A 23,161-nucleotide genomic window follows, 5' to 3' on the forward strand; every position below is an offset into this window, starting at 1 on the left:
TGAGAGGGGGATTTAAAGTTGTGCAGTCTCCTGTAGTCCTGCAGTGTGTGTGTGTGTGTGTCTGTTTGTGTGTATTTGTACTCTCTCTCTCTTTCCAACCTATCTCTCTCTCTTTTAAACCTTTCTTGTATCCCTCAATCTCTCCCTCCCTTGCTGGGTCCTCCTCTAAATCCTGTGATACGCAGATGAAAGTTTGTTTGGGCTTTGCCTGCAGCCTCCTCTGGAGCTACCGCTGTCATCCTGAAGTGACTGACTGCCTGTCTGACTGCTGTGCTGGCTGGGGATGGCTTGAGGATATTTGAGCTATCTAGCTGCCAACTGACTGGCTGAGGCCATTCTAGCCATAATACAGGAGTTCTGTCAATCCCTTGACAAGTGAAACAAATGTCGTTTCCCTTGTTTGATTGGACGCCTTAAGGTTGACCCTGTTGACTTGCTAGACTTCTACTAAAATAAATGCAATTCCCTTTGCATGCATCACTTTCTAGGAAAAGAACAATACTGGTAAACCTATAAATGGTTGCTGCATGGTCGATTACTTCATGAGCACATATTTGTAGCTATTTACAGCTACAATTCGTAGCTACAAATATGTTTGGACAACACCATTTCAATAATGGCACAAATGTATTCTCTGTCACAAAAGTCCTTGGTTGACACTTTTACTGGTTGCATCCCTGGGCTCTTGAGAAATACTGAATAACCAAATAAATTAGTTAAATAAATGGAATTTTTTTCCTGTTTTAAATAGCGATAGACTACTTAGCGTAAGACAAAAGTATAGCCATGTAACACTGCATCCTTGGGCTCTGTAGAGATATTTAATGATAGAATTGTCAAATGCTGCTAAAAGGGAACACCAATGTATATATAGCTACCAAAATAAACAACAGTATATGAAAAAAAACTCAAAAAGGAAGTGTTGTCTAAGTCCTTGGTAACACTGTAACACAATGTAACTTTTTTTAGAAATACTGATTAACTTTAACTAAATGCTAGCAGCTGAGAACATCAATAAATTAAAAAGGTCTGATATGAGAAGTTCTCATGTAATGATTATGCCATAAGTCTGTACTGAAAAATTTATTTAAAAAGACTGGAATTCAAATGGCTAAAGGCTGGACTGGAGTTTTAAGGGAAAATTAAAAAATGGCCTTCATGCGATACTGTCAGATTAAACAATAGTGACACACACCTTTATTTAAACAATGAATAGCACACATTTAAAACACATGTTGGTACTTTTTACAAAGAGGTAACTTAATGGGAAACTTGAACGAGAGCACAAAGATTTACGAAACTGCATCCTCTATATTTTAGAAATACTGAATGATGAACTTCAGTAATGAATTTCACTAAATGGATATCCAGCATTTGGGAAATGAACCCTCCAAGTGCTCATGGCACGTAATATATCAAATGAGCAACGATTAAAAAGCAGTTTTTTTAAAACAAAAGTACCGCCGCTTTGCCTCACTTCATTCGTCTCATCTCGTGTCTCTCAGTAATAACGTCTCCTCACAAAGCCATCAGGGGAAGGTCTCAAAAAAATAAAACAACGAATCTACCACGCATCACTCATTATCGACACATCAAACGGTCTGCAATTAACGTCGCTGGGAGCACAAAGTAGTCCATGATTCTCGCCGCGGTCGACACCCAGCGGGGTAACCTTAGTGCTTAATGAACTGCTGCCGTGACATTCATTAAAGAAGGATTATGTCGTGCTCATTGCCACTTACAATATGCAAGGAATTTGTCATTTAAACGAGTCCATTAAAGGGATGAATGTGTGAATAGGTAGAGGTGTAGAGAAGGAGTGGGGAGGAGAATGAGAAGGCCTTTCTCCTCTTGCAAGTCACACATTTCTGTCTGTTGCTTCTTCTACTTCTTTTACCTGCTTCTCTGCATTCTCTTCTTTTGCCACTTCCTTCATCCTTTGTCTCCTTCCCTGTTTCCACCATTCTCTTCCCTCCATCCTCTCTCCTCACTGTTTTTCTTCACTCTTCTTGTTCTTCATTCTCACTCCATCTCTTGATCTTTTCCATTTGGCTTTCCTTTCTTTGCTCACCTCCTACTCCTGTTTTCCTGCCCACTTTCTGTCAAAGTGCAGTCAGATAGCCAGGAATAGGCCACTCTAAGCTCCAATCACACAGGAGGTTTTGAGTCTCCGTCGCCTGTAAATTGGTGTGGAGCAGAAGAAGGTTGAATCTGGGGTTGATGGAAGGAAATGATTATGGGAGAAACTTTGCCAGGCCATTCCTCCTTTCCATCTTTTCTATCTCTCTCTCTCCAATGCCTTCATCTCGCTCTCCCTCTTGTTCCCCTGTTTTTTTCCTCATTCCCTTGTTTATTCTTGAACTGTTTCATTTGTTTTCCTAGTTTCTCTTGTTCTATTTTCACCCTCTGCTCTGTCTCAGGCTTTATAACATCTCTGTGATTTTTCATTACTCTCTCTCTCTCTCTCTCGGCTGAATTGCTTAAGTACTCAAGGGCAAGTACAGCTCATTACCCAGACACACTCACAAACACACACACACACACACACACACACACACACACACACACACACACACACACACACTAATATCCAATGATACTGCTTTAATGCCATATCTCTGCATCTCTTTCAGTCTCACACACACATGTATTATTGCCAGTATTCTGTGAGCCAGTGGAATGATAGGGATGAAAAGAGAGATGTTTCTTCCACATCTGACTTCTCATTTGGGCTCTACAAATGCAATGGTGCACACACACACACACACACACACACACACACACTCACACTCACAAGCAAACACACATGCACAAGCACATTCACAAATATTGTAGATAAAAATGTGCACACCAAGCACAGATTATTTAGTGCACTCATATTACACTATATGTGTAAAGGCACACAGTCAAGCTCAACATGCACTCACAGACACACACAAGAGCATACAGTACACACACCACACTAACACATGCATGAACGGAAAGATGGCCACCAGCCCAGTCTTCGTAGGAATTCTGTTCATATTCTGCAGCCATGATTTACATCCAGTGCCAGCGTTTACTGCCGGTGCAGGCAGTAGTGTACATTTTTATGCAGTCAAACAGAAACTAAGGAGGTTTACAGGTGGTGGAGAAGGATTCATGTTTAACTTTGATACAGGAGACAGGAGTTCAAGTCCTACCTCAGACTAACCAAGGATATTCTTTGTTTTTACATCTTATCTGAGATTCACTTTATATACAGTTCCAATTATCTATTGTATGTTTAGGCCTCATTATTTTCGGTTTATTTTTGGCTTTTACTGTAAACTGAGAGATCAGAGTCCTCTGACAGCAGAAAACATCACTTTTGGGGTGTGTGGTGGCATACAATCTGGTTGTAGAACTGTTTAAACAGATCAGATAAGCTTCTATTTGGTATTAATTGGTTAAAATCAATACAATTGAAAACCACACGCTTTTGTGTGTGTGTTTCAAGTTCTAAAGTACAGATGAGTCATGTAAACAGGAACTTGAGTACAAATTAATTTTCCTCTCTTGTCTCTCTATCACAGACTGTAACTCAACTTTTAAGTAGTTCATGAAAGCTTTTAGACTTGTTGAGAGAAATTGTCAAGTCATTGTAGGGAAGATATGATTAATGCACTAAAGGAAAGTAGTATTTGTAATCTTCTTATTTGCCTTTTGGAGAGACACACAAACAGGCGTAATAGGCGGCTTCGTGATAGGTCACTGAGAAACACACCCACTCACTACTCACTGGCCAGTGTGCATCAACAGCCAAATACAACAGACACGTGTACAAGCACTCGCAGGCGAAAACACTGAACATCCAGCACACGCAGTACTTACTCATCCTTCAAGGAGATCAAGTGTTTGCTCACATAAACAGCACATTTTGGCCAATGCTTGTGCACACACACACAGACACAGCCCACTGTATGCCATTCGTGACTAGATGTCAGACACTTTAAGTAAGTTGAAGAATGTGTTGGCGGATTCTGGAGAAGGTTTTTCTGTTGATTTCAGAAAAAGAAGTGTGAGATGATTTTTATATGACTCAACTGGAGCTAAATTTTAAAATGATGTGATTACTGATAGCAGGCACTGATGTTAACAAACACTACTTGTACACACTTTAAGAAACTTTAATGGGTTGCTCTGTTCTGACAGCTTGTGGGCGGTGCAGGATTCTCTGATTTAGTGTTTTGTTGCTACACACTTTTGAAAAGGCAAATCATGTTAGTCTGGCGTATTTCCCATAAATGTGGCCATTGTGACTCTATGAGTCGTGCAATCTTTGCACTCGGGACTCACGCAAAATGACATATATTGAGACAAGCTGCAAGAGCCTCCAATAGCTTTTAAGCGAGTTATTTCAAACACTTGTGTCTGAGTGTGACTGAAAATAAACACACAAAGTAGTCCCCTGGAATGGCCATTATGACTACTTAAAGACTGCATTAGGGTCTACATTTGGGTCAGCTTTCCGGCTTTTTCCCTCACCTACCATTGTATTGTCAGATCATAGTGTGTCAAGTAAAATGTATAACCAGATTTACTGCTGGTAGGTCATTATGGGGCATTATTGCATGCACAGAAGGTTTCACACATCTCTCTACATGAATAAAGTAAATAGTTATTCGGTAGGCTGTCCGGCATGCAGCAGCTTACAGCCATGGATGACAGTCCAAAAGTGAATTGGAACAACAATCCATTTGATGGTAATTCCGACCCTATGTGCAGACATTTGTGGCTGAAATGCACCTACAAGCCACAATTAAATGCCTCAGTCTTCATTGACCCTCAGTTGTAATTCAAGAAAACACGGGTGGTTCACAGTTTTCCCATGCAAAGCTTAACTGCTTTGACTTGCACTGTTGATAGCACCTAGAAAATAGAACCGTGCCCTACTTTTTTTCTTTGTATTGCTTTACAACAATGTGGCTAGCCAATCAAGGACCACGCTGTAATAGAATGTGTGTTGTTATTAAAATTCAAGTAAAATTCAGTGGACACTGAATACTTTGACTTGCAGTCAGTGGTGCATTTCAGCTACAAATGTCTTCACTTATCTGTTAGCAGTTTCATGGTGCTTTGCTGTGGAGTGTCATGTAGCGTGCTTTGTTACTCATTAAAGGGACACACCAAGTTCAAGAGAATGATCCACCAGTCAATTTACCAGTTAGTGACTGGTCAAGTCATGAAAAAATCCCATGGAATTTGGCTCTCAAGAAGGTCTATGGAAATGTTTCAGCTTCCAAAAATGAGATGATATTAATCACAGTGAGTTGCAGTTAGATGTTAGTGAAGTGAAGACAACCATTATAATTATAAAAAAAAACTATTTAGGAAAGGAAACCTACTGTGCTTATTTGTTCTACTTGGATTTCACTGTAACCCCCAGATCAACCCAAAGCTCTGAGGGCATAATGTTCTTCAAGGTTACTTTCCAGTCTGCTGGGTTACAAGTGGATTTCGATGTATTTCTGTTATCCTTAGTGGTAAAATAACAGGAAAATGCTTGATAAAAAAGAATTCATGTAAATCCCTTGATCTGCGAGGTCTCTTGTGAAAATGAGCAACTTGCTCTCAAACCAAGAGGCCACAGAGCTTGTGCTTTGATTTATGTCGTTAGTTATTTAAAAAACTCTCCACTGACATAAAATAACTATTAATATATTTATTTTCGTTTTTAAATTGTAAGCTTAATTAACTTTTAGAACATTTTAAACCAGTTTCATACTCATTGGCCTTTACTATTCTTAGTAAAGTGGCTTTTAATGCTTTTAAATTTAATGATGAAAAACACAATAAAGGAAGCATGAATCTGACAATAATAAAGTACAAAGCAGATGTTCCTTACCCAGGGTTGGGAAATTCCAAAAAAATGACTTTGCATGACACTGAAGCAGTGTGCATGGTAATGTTTGGGGTAATCAGTTATCTCCCCAGACGTCTTTAAATGAGATATGGATTTTATTCAATGTTCTTTGATGACAGCTGTAAATTACAGCTGGTGTAAGAAGCACTTGTTGACTTCTGAACCATTCTTTTGATAATATCATATAACATGTACACATTAAGCAACTGTCAAAGGGGAAACTATATGGTAAATGTATTTAACTGCATCAGATGTAGCTACCTTTTTAAAATTTTTGGTTGGTTGGTTTAAAGTACACTTGAAGGGGCCATGTGTCTGCACGGTTTGATCTGATTTCAGAAAATATGAGATTTATGGAACAACGCTGTTCATTGTTCTTCATCTACAGAACACGAAAGATATAGATCTGGACTGAATGCTGGTAAAACCTTGTGGCGTCCAATTTTTCAGGAATCGTGGAAGTTGAGCTGAACCTGCTCCTCCTTCCTAAATGAAATGGTCCAGCCTTAGAAAGACTAAAACCAATGGTGCATTTGGGTGGCCCTACTCAACCTATATATAGGCATATGTATATATTTCCTGACTTAACAAGTTGACGAGGATTGCCTGAATGCTCCATTGAAGAAAATATTTATACACAATGGGTTGTGGAATACTGAAGACTGCAAATGATAGCCTAGTTTTGTCTTTCTAATTCAGGCAAAGGAAGGCTGCCTTTTCTTACTGCCTCTAAAGGAGCCTTTAAAAATGTGACAAGCCTTTTGGGCCTGTTATGTCTTAATATAATATCTTAATTTTATTCCACTGTAAGAGGTACTGTCTTGGTCTTGACTCGATCTCAACCCCTCAAAAACCCCTTGTGGTCTTATCTTGGTCTCCATACACTCTGGTCTTGTTCGTGACTTGGTCCCGGTTTAGGTGGTCTTGACTACAACACTGATACCCAGCACAGAAATGCTAAAAGAACAAGAATTGCAAAAAGTGTTACAACTCAGTCCTGAATAAAAAACAAGAGTAATAGCCAATTTCGGTACACAGATCTGCATGAGGCAGTCTCATATAAATGTATAAATAAAAAGAGTCACTACACTGACTACTTTATTTTTACATAAAGACTCCAAAGTATGTTAAATTTCTTATGACAAAATAACAACAGTGGAAAAGTAATTAAAAAAATGACATAAACATTGCTGTAGATATAAATTGAAGTCTAACCATTGCCATAAATGCCCAGTGTTTACAATACCATTTGCTCATAGCAACAATATATGGCTTCTAACACTCTGAACAAGTTAGACTTTGTTAAAAGATAAATGGTTTAATGCAAAAATGTTTTTTGAACTTTTCTATACTGCAATGCATAAAACATAATTTCCATCCTCATGTGGCCATTTTGGCTCTTCTGTGTCACTGCATGTTATAAAGAAATATAATTATCTTCTCTTTACTGTTCTCACCATAAATCATCTCTCTAACAGTATTTTGTTTTTGTGATGTATGTTTCTATGTATATGTGTGATTGTGTTTGGGTGCTGCATATGGGTTTACACACGGTGTGTCTGCATGTGTAAATATACCTGTTTGTGTGTGTGTTCCTGTCTCTGCTCGTGAATGTGCCTTTACGTGTATGCTTGTTTGTGTGTATGTGGTCATACCACAACAGAAAGTTGGCGAAGAAGCAGAAGGAGACTGCCAGCAGCTCCACCCAGCAGAGGGAGATGGGTCCGGTCACCACAGCTGATAAGAGCACCACTAAAGTCAGCACCCTGCACAAAGACGACCCCTTCTCCACTTCCAACCAGGACCTCAACGGATTCAGTAAGTCAAAATCCTTTATGGTTCTGGCTTGAATGTGCATCTTAAATCTACAAACTACAGCTGGCACCATTATGGCGGGCCATTGGGGTACATACTGTTCCAATCTGATCTCTACCTATATAACCAAGGTAGAATACAGCCAATAAAAGATTGTTGTGCTGTTGAGGTAGAATCATTCAAAACAATGTAGCTAAAATAATTAGTTTTGTATGGTAAAGTTTGCTGTAAGTTAACTTTTGTTTCTTATAGTAAAATTTCTTTTGCCCTGGTCTCTACTCAAATCTACGCATATACTACGTCTCTGTGCCATTAATCATTTTGTCAGATTCATTTATTCAAATAGTGGACATCTCATTGTATAATAAAACTCTCCATATGTTCCTCTTTCACCACTATCAGCAGTGTGTTGTGCTGCTTCACTAGCCTCCATCTTACTTAGTGCTGTTGTAATCATTTTCAGCACTGTCCCTAAACTTGTTCTGCTCTGTGATGCCTCATACACATGCAAGTACATGCATACATATTGCATTGGGTATTTCGCATATGCAGCTGTGTGTATCTTCAACTGCAATCATGAAAGTCAGCCTGCCCACATTTGCGTGGTTATGTGGCTGCATATTCCCATCTCTTTGTAAAATCGTGTGTGCGTGTGCACGTGTGTCCAGGGTAATTAGACAGGGCCTCTCAGAAGGGAATGTTTCTCTTGAAAATGTCAGGCTGGCCTTTTGGGAGTGCTTGGCCACTGAAAGCCAGGGTGCTGGAGAAGGACTAAGTAGCAAACTAATTCCGGCTGTAATTGCCTGCACTCTTCCTCTAACTGTCCATGCTGCAATTCTGACGTCCAATAATGTTTTTGCATTGAAATTACTTAATTACCTTTATCTGGACCATGGATATATGATAAAGCTTTGATATTTAAAACTTAAGAAAAATCTCTTTGATTTCAAATAGACTTGGCTATTTGTTTAGGCATTTGCAACATATAGAAAATTAGCTTACTTTCTTCTAGACCATTGTTGTTTCATAAACTTATTATTTGAAACGTTAGACATTTCCTTTCTTCCAGCTAGACCTAAATGCACTTTGGCTGATTCTATCAATAAAGATTTCAGTGATTGGAGGATTTAGAAAAAAAGGTTAAGAGTTATTGTCCAGGGAACTGGAATTTATAAATTATGGATGTTTTTTGCTTCCAAGCTGAGTTGACTAGACCTTGCTTGGAACAAATATAAAGTTTTGGCATTCAAATTGGTCTTTACCTAGATTTAGGGCATATGTGAAATGAAGTTTGGACTTTCAAAAGGTGCCAGACTTCCCTCCTTTTTTAGTCAGCTTTGGATAAATGTCTTGGCCCATATGCTATATAAGCCAGAGGGAGACTGCTCTATTGTATCAGTCCATGAAGATTGTATGGACAGACTATGACAAAAATTAAAATTCTGTCTCTTTTGCTGTGTTACGTTGTTGTTTAAGATCCATGTCAATATGCTGTCAGGTTTATCAAAGTTGGTGCCATTAACTACATTAGTCTCTCTCCTTGGTCACATGAACATTTGAAAAAGAAAAAGAAACAAAGCACACACACACGCACCTATACACACAGTCACCGATCTAGGCTAAGTCCTAATGAGACAGAGAAAAATGCTGACACATGGGAGGGGACCCACTAATATTTCCACAGATGGACCCTCGCAGAACAAATAACCTTTTTGTGTTATTGCATTCTCACCCAGTCACCAGTTATCTTCACAGGACATTGCTGTCAAAGCAGATTTCTTTTGGCATGCAGGTACACTCCTCACTGTATTAAAGTTGAGCTTCTTTTTGCGTCGCATTAGCATACAGTGCCAGTAAGCATGAGACGAGAGGGATTTTATCACAGAAGAGGAGAAAATATGTTGTGTTTGGAGGTATTAGGAGAGAGGAGCAGAGGGGAGAGATGAGAGGCGAGGGGGGGAGAAAGAGAGGATGACAGAGAGAGGAGAAGATAAAATTGAAATTATCCGCTGTAGGGAAATTGGGTTATTGTACCAGAAAACAGTAGACCAAACAGAATATGAATAAGAATTAGGCAAGAGGGCTTCTACATGGATAATTTTCACATCAGGAAATTATCATCATATTCATTTTGAAGACATTAGTAAAATTACAAACACTGGATGACATCTGTGTCAGCCTTTATACTGCCATTAATGTTTACATTTTATTTGATGGGAAACCTCCCAGGCTACTTTATGGTAAGAAACAGGAGAAAAGTGCTACGTTCTTCCAGAGAAAATGGAGTTAAAGCTTTTGGGGTTACTGGGGAGAAAATGTATTCCATTTTCAAGCTAAAGTGAAAACCTTTGATCTATTGGTGACAAGAAGCAGCAGAGTTTACCAGAAATGTGTCCTTTTTAAGAACACTAAGACCCCATTTACATTAGTCTTTTCCAGTGTCTCATATAACATCTAGATGCGATTAAAAACACCTTTGTTTCTTACCAACATTAATATGTGTCTCTTTCCACATCACAAAACGTAATACATCGGTCTGGCTTTTCCTATATCAGCTGCAAATCTGGGTACTAGGTCCCACTCTAGTTCAGAGGCTGGTGGCAATGTACATGAGGCAGTTTGTTAATTGCTAAAAAATGCCAGAAGTAGAATAACGTGCTAAAAAAAAGCTATCTGTCATACTAACAGAAACACATGGATGACTGACATAAATGGACTGTTGGCGAGTCAAAAGTTTTACTCACCATCACAAGCACTCATTCATGCTGCTTTCTTCCACACATATTACACTCTGAAGCCGCTTTCTTCCTATCACTTTAATGTAACAGGGAGAAAGATGGCTAATTACAGTGTCACCTCAGCTGCCATTATCACCACAAGAAGGTGCTGTAAGTGGCTACTTCAACGGACCACTTAGTGACGTAGTAACACTTGGGAGTAACGTAGGCTTGGAGAGCCTAATGCATTTACAACTTTTTATCATCTAGCTAGAATGTGTCTCAAACCACCTCCCATCATTCTAATTGTTTTGCGATCCCTGTGTGTTACTTGTTGGCTGTGTTTACACTTTACACTGATTTTTGATGTCAGATAGCAATCTGGTTGGCCAGACGACACATTAAGTACCAGACTGCCCTTGGGAGTACCCTATCCATATCAAACAGAGCAAAATGGCAGCAGAGTTTGCGAGAAAAAAAAACCAACCTGTATACCTAATGTATAGCTAGAATAAGCTATGGAAACATAAATGCATTAGGGAAAGGAAAGCAGAGAAAAGTGCCATAGGAGAAATGGGAGGAAAGTAAAGCTGAGGAGGTGAGACAAGAAGAGAGAGGAGTATGGGAGTGGGGAAGGAAACAAAAAAGTGGAAATGAAGCAGAATCATGTCATCTGCTCAGTGAGTACGAAGGGAGGTGAAGAAGAGATTTCTTTAGTGAGAGAGTATTCCACTAATGGCCACCAGCTTGGACCATCAGTACTCTAAAATCCACAAAATTGATACACAATGAACACATGCAATTATACTCTGTATGCTGACATGCGTGTGTACTATTTGGCATCTGAAAGCCTATAGATAATAGATAGATGCCATCAACACGAGGAGCTGTATGGAGTGCTGTGTTAGCACTCTCCACCACCATCATCAAAACACCATATTTTGGAAGAGAGATTCAGAGACTTGGAAAATTGATGCCAAGGAGCACTGAACCTCTTCTGGAGGCTCATGGTGGGGTATATATATATATATATATATCCAGTGTGTATCCAGTGTGGGTCCTTAGGCAAGACCCTTCACGCTGCTGCCTACCTCATGATGATGAGTGACGATGAAATACATGACATGCCGGCTCAGACGTCGCCCGGCCAAACAAGGTCTGCGTCAGGTGTTGGGGAACCAGGGCATCGAGACGACAAATGGGCTACTGGAACAAGACGGACGTGCTCAGGGAATGTCTCAGGCAATGGAGAACAGAGGAAGACGTGCTGGAGGAAGGACCATCATGGGAGGACAAACCCCTACATGGGATGTACCACCGGAACATAACTGAAGTGGCTGATATCAAGAAGTCCTACCAATGGCTAGAGCGGGCTGGATTGAAGCACAGCACAGAGGCACTCATCATGGCTGCACAGGAGCAGGCCCTGAGCACCAGAGCAATAGAGGCCCAGATCTACCGCACCAGACAAGACCCAAGGTGTAGGCTGTGCAAAGAGGCCCCTGAGACAATCCAGCACATAACTGCAGGGTGTAAGATGCTGGCCGGGTGTAAGATGCTGGCAGGAAAAGCATACATGGAGCCAGGGATACTTCTCTAGTTTCTCATGTTCCTTTTTCCTGATGTTGCCATCGCTTGGTATCGCCACATCAGCCCGCTCTAGCCATTGGTAGGACTTCTTGATATATATATATATATGTATATGTGTCTGAAAAAAAAAAAACTTTGTCCTTCACCCTCCGCGGGTGGTCTCATCCTTCGAGCTCGGGTCCTCTACCAGAGGCCTGGGAGCTTGAGGGTTCTGCGCAGTATCTTCGCTGTTCCCAGTACTGCACTCTTCTGGACCGAGATGTCTGGTGTTCTTCCAGGGATCTGCTGTAGCCACTCCTCCAGTTTGGGGGTCACTGCCCCGAGTGCTCCGATGACCACAGGCACCACTGTTGCCTTCACCTTCCAGGCCTTCTCCAGCTCTTCTCTGAGCCCTTGGTACTTCTCTATTTTCTCATGTTCCTTTTTCCTGATGTTGCCATCACTTGGTATCGCCACGTCAACCACAACGGCTTTCCTCTGCTGTTTGTCCACCACCACGATGTCAGGCTGGTTCGCCATTACCATTCTGTCAGTCTGAATCTGGAAGTCCCACAGGATCTTGGCTCGGTCATTCTCTACCACCTTTGGAGGTGTTTCCCACTTTGACCTCGGGGTTTCCAGTCCATACTCCGTGCAGATGTTCCTGTACACTATGCCAGCTACTTGGTTATGGCGCTCCATGTATGCTTTTCCTGCCAGGATCTTACACCCTGCAGTTATGTGCTGGATTGTCTCAAGGGCCTCTTTGCACAGCCTACACTATATATATATATATATATATATATATATATATATATATATATAATAACGTCTGTATATTGTGGTCTTTCCTTTCATTTGTCATCCATCTGTATGTTGTTTCCACAAATTACTTTCAACTAGTAAGGTGTCATCATTCGTGGCTGCCGCTTGTCAGGAACACTTAAACAAAAGTCATTTTAAGCAGTTTGAAATGACCAACATGGTCATTTTTTTTAAAGTGAGGAGAGTCTCTACTAGGTACATAGTTAACTGCTCAAGAGATGCTAGGCTAGCTGAGTTAGTGGGACAAATACATGTGACCCTGCTATTATTTCTTAGATCCATTTGATTCATAATGTTGGTATCTCAGCTGCTTGTGTCCAAATCGGAGTGTGATGATTGAGTATTACATGTTCACTGGAAAACACTTATATTTCATCCTGTTCTCTGCTTTTTATCATGCGCTGTTCCTCGCCATCGGTTCATTCCATTTAGTTTGAACTGTCATTCTTCATACAAGCCACAAAATCATGTAATCGTATGTATTGACCAACGAGAGTGAGAGTATTTGAGTGCAAGCTCATTGAGGCGGAAAAACATTTATCTTTCAAAATTCAATATCGGTAGCATTGATGGTGCCATTAGTGTTATTGGATTGTTCCTTGTGCTGTTGAATATGGAGTATTGTCTTCCTTTGTGTATGTTTTTGTTGTTAATTGTGACTCCGGTGACGATAGTTGTCTTTTAAGATGAGGTCACTGACCTATCACCCTTCTCTTCTTCTCTCTTCTCTGGCTTCTCCCTCTTTTCCTTCACCTGATTTGTATTTTACTTTCTTTCTCTGCTTTCTCTGTCCTTATTTCTTTTCCACTTTCCCCTGTCCTGTTGATTTTATTGTCTTTATCTCTCCTATTCCCCCATCTCCTCCTCACCTCCTGCTTCCTCCTATTTTCCCTTTTCACATCCTCTATTCTCATCTTTCCTCATCTCCCTCCTGTTATTTTCACTTTCTCTCCCGATTCACCTCCTCCTCTCCCCCTTACCTTCCTATCCTGTTCCATACTTACCTCACCTCACCTCTCCCTTCCCCACCTCTTCTTTTTCCCCGTTTTCACATCCTCTCCCCTTTTTCTTCTTGTTTCCGCATCCAATTATTCACCTTCTTTTCACCTCTCCTCCCTTCTGTCTCCTCCCCAGCCTCCCCCTCTCCCTGCTCCTTCTCTGTGCAGGGAAGCAAGACACTGCAGAGCAAATCCCTGCTGAATTCCTACTACTCAGGTTCACACTTAAACACACACACATACACACACATAATCTTTGAATGGCTGTAGAGGCTGTGGAGTTGCCTGCAACGGGACAAATTATCCCTATAAATGACATTGTAGAAACTGAGAAATTGTGGTTGGGTTGATCAGGTGATTTTTGCATACTTGCCAGGTAGTTGATATTACTACTGAAAGAAAACCAGTACCCAGACTACAATGGTTGTTCACAGTTATTTTGCACGTTATCACTAGTAGAAAATGTTAACAGTCCTTAGCTCGCTGCTAATTCCTCTTCTTTTAGGGGAAGGTACAAAATAAAACAAAACAAAATAATTGGTGGCTACACATGGCAGGAAAACAACAACAAAACGTGCCCTAATCGTCTTTATGTTGTTTTTTCCCATTTGTAATTCCTGCTTGTGTTTCTGAACCCTACAGACAGTGGCTTTAAGGTCAATATTGCAAAAGTTTTTACTTCCTTACATAAGCATAAGGACAGACCAAATATGTTTTTAAAGACGGTCACTGATTTTTGCTATGCTATTTTTGAAATGAAGTCCCCAGTATTTTGACTGTAACCATGTTAGTCGCAGTCATTACTGTTTCTGACTCAGCATTTGCCTTTCCCTCTGTGTGTCATGTTGAATATATGTGCAGTGTCCAAAGAGCCAGTTCCAGCCACAACTTCTATAGGTGAGTAAAAACTGTTTATCTCACCTTAATTACTTATTGGATTATCTATATTTTTGTTTGTTTGTTCATATCTCTCACTTTTCATTTAACAAAGCATAACAGCTATGGTTAGTAACTCTTACAGTCCAATACTTACTGTGTGTGTGTGTGTGTGTGTGTGTGTGTGTGTGTGTGTGTGTGTGTGTGTGTGTGTGTGTGTGTGTGTGTGTGTTTGTATGCGTCCATCTCTGTGTGTGTGTTGATGTGTGCGCATGCATGTGTGAGCATGAGAAACAAGTGACGCAAAAGATAACAAAAAGGCAGTTTCACATAAATTCAGGTACTGTATTCAATGTCAGAGACGCACATGGAGAGCAATATACTTCATGTGCAATCACAAATGTGCACACACACACACACACACACACACACAAAATGAAATGTCAAAACCATTTTCCAGTACCTTCTTTCTGTCTTTTTCTCTTCATTTGTCCTCCCTCTCTCCCCTTCTGTTGGCCAGATTGACCAGTTCTTTGCCAAGGAGATTGGCTCTGGCCCCTGCCAAAGTGTGACATGTATGTGTGTGTGTGTGTGGCCAGTCTTTGCACAAGTAGAGCAATTCACACAGTCTCACACACACATAAACACACACACATAGAGGCACAAGTGCTGTAGTGACATTTGTCGGCCGGTCTCCTTTTACAGGAGTGTTTCTGTTATATGTGATAATACCTGTTCGTCGTCTTCCTGCCACACCTGCTCTCATGTCTCCTCCTCCTCTTCGCTCCTTTCTTCTTCCCTCCTGTGTTCTGTACATTTTCCCTAACCCTGTCATCATGCCTACAGTCACATCATCCCCTTTCCCTCTACATGTCTTTTGAACTATTTCTTCCTCCACTTTTTGTTTTAATCAATTGTTGCATTTTATTTTAATCTTTTTTTTCTTTTCACCTCTTCATTTTTTTAAACTTATTATAAATGCAACAGTAGCATTTGTTTTCTTATTCCCCTTTTCTTCTTCTTCTGGCAAAACCTGCCCTCCCAGGAATGAAACTTTTGAAAATGAAGTGTAAATCACATACAGTCATCTCTTCCCCATTCCCCTTGATTACCGCCCTCTTTCTTATATATCATTTTCAACTGTCCAGTCCTCATTTCTTCTTCTCTTCCATACTGTCATAACCCTAACGCTAGCCCTCTCTTTCCTTATTGTCTATCCTTTTCTTTGCCCATGAGATGTTCTCTCATCCTTTCTTCGCTTCCACTTCATTTTCATACTTTACTGTTCACTCCTCCTTTCCTCTCACTTTATCCTTTTATCATTCCCACCCTCCTCTCTTCTTCTCTCCACTCCTCTCTTTTCTTTTCAGGTAGGATAGTGTATCTTCTCCTAAATCACTGTTGTTAATCAGCTGAATCACTGTTATATCTTCTGTGCCCATGTGTTAACTGCCTTGGAAACAGAGAGCCAGAGACACAGAAAGAATCACTGTGATAGACACCCACTCTGCCTCTTATCTGCTATGAAAAACTGACCAAAGAAAAGTGGTCAAAAGAGAATGAGGGATGTTTATTTTATTAAATTTTTTTAATAAATCCATATTTTCCAACAATGTTTCAGCCTCACATATTTAAGATATTTTACTGTAATATACACAACGGGCTACAGAGGTTTCTATGCCATTTGCTGATGCACATCAAGGCATGATGAAGCAGAATGCAAAAGAACGCTTGAGCGATTTGTGCAATGGCACAAATTTGCTGTCATATATCTTCACAGAATGACGTTAGCATTTTGTCGAACCATCTGTTGTCTCTGCAATTAGATAGAAAGACAAGCGATGTGAAGCAAAACTTTCATCATCAATGTGAAGAAAAATCTGGTATTCACAGCAAATACATGAAATATAGAAAATAGATTATATACAAAAGAACAAATTTGGCATCATAAAACCTACAGATACAGCAGTAAAAGTCTAAGAAATAGAAGAATTAAAAATATTTTTCCATCCATTGTTCTAAACATATATCTTCTTATCCTTCTATCATCTGTTAATCCATCTCTTGACCCCTCAGTCCACCCATCTACCCATCCATTCCTACTTCTAAACACTTCCTCACATCATGCTTCAATCTTTCCATCCACCTAGTCATCCCTCCTTTCTTTCATTAAGTCATCTCTCCATCCACCATGCCTCTATCCATCCACCACCGCTTCTTCTTTCTCTTCAACTCTTAACTCATTCAACTAACCCTGCTACTTCTGACTTGTTCCTTCTTTTATCCATCCTTTCATCCATTACACACATTCCTCCATTCCTCCCCTGTCATCTGTCTATCTATTCATCCCATATATCTCTTCATCCATTAATCCTTCCATTGCCCATTTGTTAATTTCTTCATATCTGTTAATCTGTCCAGCTACTTCTCTATCCCTCCATCATTATCAACATTCATCTCTTCCTTTCTAATATAATTCATTCAATTAAGCTTCCCTCTTTCCATCCATCCAGTTGTACACACATAACTCCCTCTCTAAATCCTGCCTCTTCCTTCCACCAGTACTACACTCCCCCATATCCCCTTTCCCTGCAGCCCTTATTTCATTCACTCATCCCTCCTTTCCTCCATCCATCCATATACATCCTATAGCAGCAGCGCTGGGTGCGGTTTGCTCGTCATGCTGAGTATGGCAATTATTTTATTGATTGAAGCAGTAAATTAGTGGATGGAGGTCCTGCAAATGGATCACCATGCATGTTACCATCATCATCTTCAACTTCTTCATCATGATGACCATCCAAGGCCAAAGAAAGTGAGATACAGGAATGGAATACCAATGCACAGGAAAACTGAAGAGTGAGGAAGAGACAGGGATGAAGGCAAAAGTAATGGAAAGGGTTGGAAGGGAGTGGAAACTGAGAGATGAAGGAAGGGAGAAAAATAAAGAAGTTAAAGAGGAAAATTAAACATAGAATATTTGCCAATTCCTTAACAGCATATTGATTTTTACAATGTGTTTGTTTGTTTCTAGTTTAAAGCAAGTTGAGATGTACTGCTGATATGATTGCTGAATGATAGAACTGCATATCATCAGAGATATTCTTATTCTTGTGGTCAGACAATTCTACTTTTAATAATTTTCATAGTTGAATTTGAGCACATTTCATTAAATGTATTGCTTTAATTATTGTCAGTCCAGCGCTACAATACTAGCTGTCCAATTCAAAAGAGACCACACTCTTCTATAAAATGCCCATGAATTTAAAGAATAAACGAAACAGCCTCTGTTTTGCCTTGTGACAGGAAAATACATGTGGGTCGCATAGACTGATACATGTTCTAACAAAACATCTACACAAGTAGAAAAGAAAGAAAAGAAATAAAATATGGCCACCAGAAAGGACTAAGAAAATACTGTCAAAATCATTTTCACCTGCTCATAGATATTTTGTGTTCATGATTTAAAAAAAAAAGCATTGGTTCCTACACTTTAACCACTTAACACTTTGATTTCCATTGAGTCAATTATGTTGTTCATTTTATCTGAGGTGGCCTCCAAGGGTAGCTGCATTTTATCATTTAATAAATGGATAGAAAACATTAAATTTTTAAAGTAAGAATGCAACATTTAGACACATTCCAATACCTTTCAGGCTTTTAAAAATGGATAATGGTACCAGGAGCCTGAATGGTGCCAGTGAGGATAATGTTTTAATAGCTTGAAGAGAGAAGGAGAGCAGAGAGAAAGAATAAAGTTATTAGGGCGACAGTGAAAGAGACATACAGATTGAGGGATCAAAGACAGGGAGAAGGAGCTTGGGTAAATCCAGTATGCAATGCAGAGCGGGGTTTAGCTTTGTGTGTGTGTGTGTGTGTGTGCGCGTATGCATTTTTTCTTTTTGAACCAGCTGTATAGCTTTTTCCATAGCTCAGGTGTTTTCTCTGCTATGGAAATGGGATTTCATACTGACACACACACACACAGACTCTCTCTCACAAAATCTTGCATATATAAGCACCCATAGACAAACAAACACTTAGACACATAGTATAGCATACACAAGTATACAAATATATGCATAAAGAGACAAGGACACATCAGAAAGTTACAAATATGCACAGAAGTACACACTCAAACATATCCATATGCACATACACCCAGCACAGTGTTAATATTGATGCGACATAAATCCACTGGATCAGTAGAAAGCCACCAGCATAGCGTGCATTTCATGTGCAAACACGTTTTCCTCTAAAAATCCATTTCCTAGACACTGATGTATGTTAAAAGGTTATGCAACACTGTTCTCTGTCACTTCACAAAGCAAGCGTCAGCCTTTTGTGCCTGGCCAAGGCCCTTCGATGCTGTTAGCGCAGAAGTCATGTTTTTCCATGGATCAGGAGCTTTTGTGGTTAATTAGGTACACACAGACAGTACACACACAAATACAATGATACAAACACAGACTCATGCCAAGGCGTCCCAGGAACCTAGGATCCCAAGAACTAAATCTGAAACTAAAATCCCCCCTTGCACATTCCTGTTTGCCTTTTCAAGGGCATCTAAAAACCATGACGATTAAGCGAATTAGGCCAAAAATGGATTAAAAAGCAACAGCTTTGGTTGAGACAAAATGTTTGTAGGTGGCAAAGCCTTCACAGAATCATGTTGTTCTTTGTAATTTACTGCTAAAGCATTCTGATGTTTGCATGGATGTTGCAAAGGAGATGTGCAGAGGTGAAGTAGAAAGGGAGTATTTTTTTGTTTGGCTTTAGTGCTTAACCACACTAAAACAATTGGGAAATAGGTTTTTTTTTCCCCCCTCAATCACGCTCTGTCTATCTCGACCGCCCACTCTCTTGATATGTTGCTGTTACTTGAGAAGTTGGCTACATTGTTCAAACATCAATAAAATATTCCCATCCCATGTCCTAATATTAATACCAGAGAAAACCTGTGCTTAAAATATAATAAGATAATCCTTTATTGATCCCACAGAGGGGAAATCTGGGTGTTATAGCAGCACAGCACCAGAACAGAAATAAGTATCTGTGTCTTAATAAATCTTATTCAATCTTATTGTAGTAGCATTTGCAAGGCTTGTCAGTACAGCAAACTTCACTCTAGTAGTTCATTGACACTTGAAAAGTACTTTCCCGGGGCAGGGTCATTTTGTCAGGCAGGACCTGTAGCCCAGGAACTACATTTAGAGCTAGGTTCCTCCAATTAAAACAGTTTAGGTTCCTTGAAAAGTTCCTGTGGTCGAAAAGGGCCAATAGATACATATGAACATTTGTACGTTCCCTTCACATCTTGTGTTCACATGCCCCGGGTGATGACTCTTGACTGCAAAAATATGTGTCAAAGCTGTATACAGACATTACATTTACAAAAAAAAACCCCAAAACATTAATGTGCTGCATGTGTTATTACATAGACAACACATCCTCATACCTAAACGACAGAATAGTTAGTTTGCCAATGACTCCCAAAATGACATATGACCATTCCCAAAATGACATATATGACTGTTGGAAAGTACCAGCGACAAGCGCACCGGACCTTCGTCGTTATGGTAACAATAATTAACACGTGGTTAATGTTGTGCCTTCTCCCTACGCGGACTTTGACACTCTTCAGCCACCGGAGGTCGCCGCCTAACAATAAACGTAAATATGGTTCAGCAGCATATATAATAAAAAGAGAAGCATCCTTGATTTTTTCAATGCATATTTTACTGAAGTAAAAGATTCAGTCCCTGTCTGCAGACCTTAGTGATGTGACATTTTGCTTTTTGGATGTGTCTTTTGGTGGATATTTTGAAGATGCACTGCACTTGAACGACTTTAGCAACAACTGTTCTGCTGCACAACGGAAGTAGAAGATGGTCAAGAGTCACCTCCTGTGTAGAGAGCTCATAAATTCTATTCACAGCCCTGCTTGTATTGGAAGTACTTTTTCCACAGCATTACTGAAGGGCAATTATTTTCCCCAGCCTAGTTCAGCATAGTATTAGGCTTCATGTAAGGTGATTATGGCTAATGGTAGTCATTTTGTTTGGCCATAATGTGGCAGTGCTGGGTAATTGAAGGTGAGAGCAGGGTTGAGAGATAGTAATTTTTAACCTTTATGTGCTCAGGGAAGATTGAGCCTCTGTGCTCTTTTCCAGCCACATCTTGACTGTCTGCTTACACAGCTTGTATTCACATCTAGTGGTCTCTCAGTCATACTTCCTTTGACAAGTCTTTCTCAAGCCGTATGCCTCTTGTTCTGTCAGTCTTTGACAATCTGTCTCATCCTCTCGGGTGGTCTCTTTCATCATATATAGCTACATATAGATTTATTAAACAGTAATCAACGGTAGAGGCCAGCCTGTGTTCATGCAGTCCAAACGGACAATTAAAATTGTCGAGGATAAAAACACAGTAATGACAAAATTAGATTTCTGTTGTGGTGCTTTGGAATGACCACAAGATTAGGGATGCACCGATTTGATATTCGGATTGGTATTAGTGCAGGTACCTTACTAAGCAAATCTGGTATCGGGGATGGCATGACCAATCCACATAAAATACAGTTTCTTTGTAAATATTATTGCAAAACTTCAGTGTGTCAGTCACATTGTTGCATTGTTTCAGTGTATGAGAATGAGAAAATCAGTATTTGATCAGATTAGTTGACATCAGAATCAGTATCAGGAGGAAAACATTTGCATCAGTGCATCCCAACACAAGATGACATCTTCAGGTCAGTTGAGACAGGCAAAAACAGACAAAAACCGACTTTATTTACTGACAATTCAAGTACGCCTTTTTAATTTGAAAATCTTCTCATACCTAGATGCTGTTGCAACATCCCTCATGAATGAAAAAAGGAAAATTTGACATTAAAGAAGCAATTGGTCAGATTTGCATTTTTTGTGTTGCTATCATGCTCATGCTAGCTACCTAGCCGTTCTTCTCTTTATTCCACACAAAACAGGGCTGTGTCTGAAATCACTCCCCGTTTACTATAAAGTGCAATATATTTACCTTTTGCTATTTTTTATTAAAATCCCCACAATGGAACAAAAAAGTAGTGTCCATTGCAAAATTAGTGTCCATAATGTTCTTTGCATGTACACTACTTTCTGTTAACAATTCCACAATGCAATTTGTCGCATTTTATAGATTCAAAAATGACCATTGTGCAACTACAGCTGTCAGTGATTACACAAAATGACTATGATTCATAAGTGTCCAAAATCTCAATTAACTGCTCACTATAGAGTAAACTACTGAGTAGTGAATGAGTGAACAAGTGATTTCGCCCCCCCATATAAATGACTAGAAGGCACCAGCTGTTTAGAACAGCAAGTGTAAAAGCTGAATGATTAAAAGAAAAATCACTTTTTTGTTTTATTTGACCATTCCCAGTAGCAAATCAGACATTAATTTGTATGAAAATATTGCATATTATTACTTTAATCCTTCAGGTCTCTGTTAATTATCTTCATGCATGCAGTCACCAGCAGCAGGAAGCAAACAGTGCTTCCCTGCCCATCGAGGATATGAAGTTAATCCTCCTTTCTTACCGGAGAGAAATAGGGGAGTCTCTAGTTGTAGTCTCTTTCTCTCTCTGGTCCTAACTTGCAAGATAAAACTCATTTTTTGTTAAATAAGAAACTCTCCTGTGAAGCATATTGCACCTGCTTGGTGAATTCACAGATTCACTGTGTAGGTAACTTACACGCAAACACCCACCTACACACACTGGCATATCTCTGTTCAACTCTGGTGCCTGTAAGTTTCAGAGGAGGTGGCTTTGTACGCACACACACACACACACACACTTGTAGCCATTAAACATGCACGCAGACAGCCCTGCACATACACACACACACTCTGGGCAGGACTTTGTGAGTCAGTGTTTTCGTTCCTCATGTCAGGAGAAGAGAGGTGAAATGAGGTAAACCGCTGGGATACTGTCTAGACCAGTTGATCTCTGTGACCTGCAGTCCAGATATATATTCTGCTGCCTCTATGTCCCTTCCTCCACTTATCATTTCTGCTGCTCCCTTTCTCTGGCTTGCCTTTTGCCTCCGCCATCTTTTGTGTCTTGGTTTTGTCATTCATTCCAGGATCCTCGCTTTCGGCTTTCTCGATTTAAATTCAGTTTTCAAATAAAGCTGAATTTGCAAACAAATTCAGTACATTGCTAAGTAATTAAGTACCTGATATTTATCTTAGAGGTCTATCAGAGAACTATTTCTCTTTGTTTCACGAACTCAATTTATTTCTGCCATGTTCCTGCCTCATTTTATATTCTTTCGCACTCATCCTTTGCCATATCCTCGCTTTTTACCGTTGCTCTTTCTATTTCCCCCTTCTTCCCTCACTTTAAGCTCCATCCTCCCCTTTTGTTCTTGCTATTTGCCCCATCCCTGTCCATATTTCATAAAGTCTGGAAAAAACAAAACACATTGTGCCTAAAG

The 23,161-nt window shown here is 39.9% G+C and overlaps 1 protein-coding gene across 14 annotated transcripts in view; it reads left to right on the top strand.

Moving 5' to 3' along the window:
- ptprt (protein tyrosine phosphatase receptor type T) overlaps positions 1-23,161 on the top strand; it is a 341,042-nt gene that overhangs the window by 245,358 nt on the left and 72,523 nt on the right. For 13 of the 14 annotated variants that reach the window (XM_044221198.1, XM_044221225.1, XM_044221207.1 and 10 more), the window contains 3 exons: positions 7,548-7,702; positions 13,945-14,025; positions 14,670-14,705. In XM_044221198.1, the coding sequence (XP_044077133.1) occupies positions 7,548-7,702; positions 13,945-14,025; positions 14,670-14,705 (272 nt within the window). The remainder of the gene's footprint in view (positions 1-7,547; positions 7,703-13,944; positions 14,026-14,669; positions 14,706-23,161) is intronic. The other variant, XM_044221272.1, reaches the window with a different exon arrangement.

Source organism: Siniperca chuatsi, linkage group LG2 (assembly GCF_020085105.1).
Source record: "Siniperca chuatsi isolate FFG_IHB_CAS linkage group LG2, ASM2008510v1, whole genome shotgun sequence".
In the NCBI taxonomy this organism is placed as follows: domain Eukaryota; kingdom Metazoa; phylum Chordata; class Actinopteri; order Centrarchiformes; family Sinipercidae; genus Siniperca; species Siniperca chuatsi.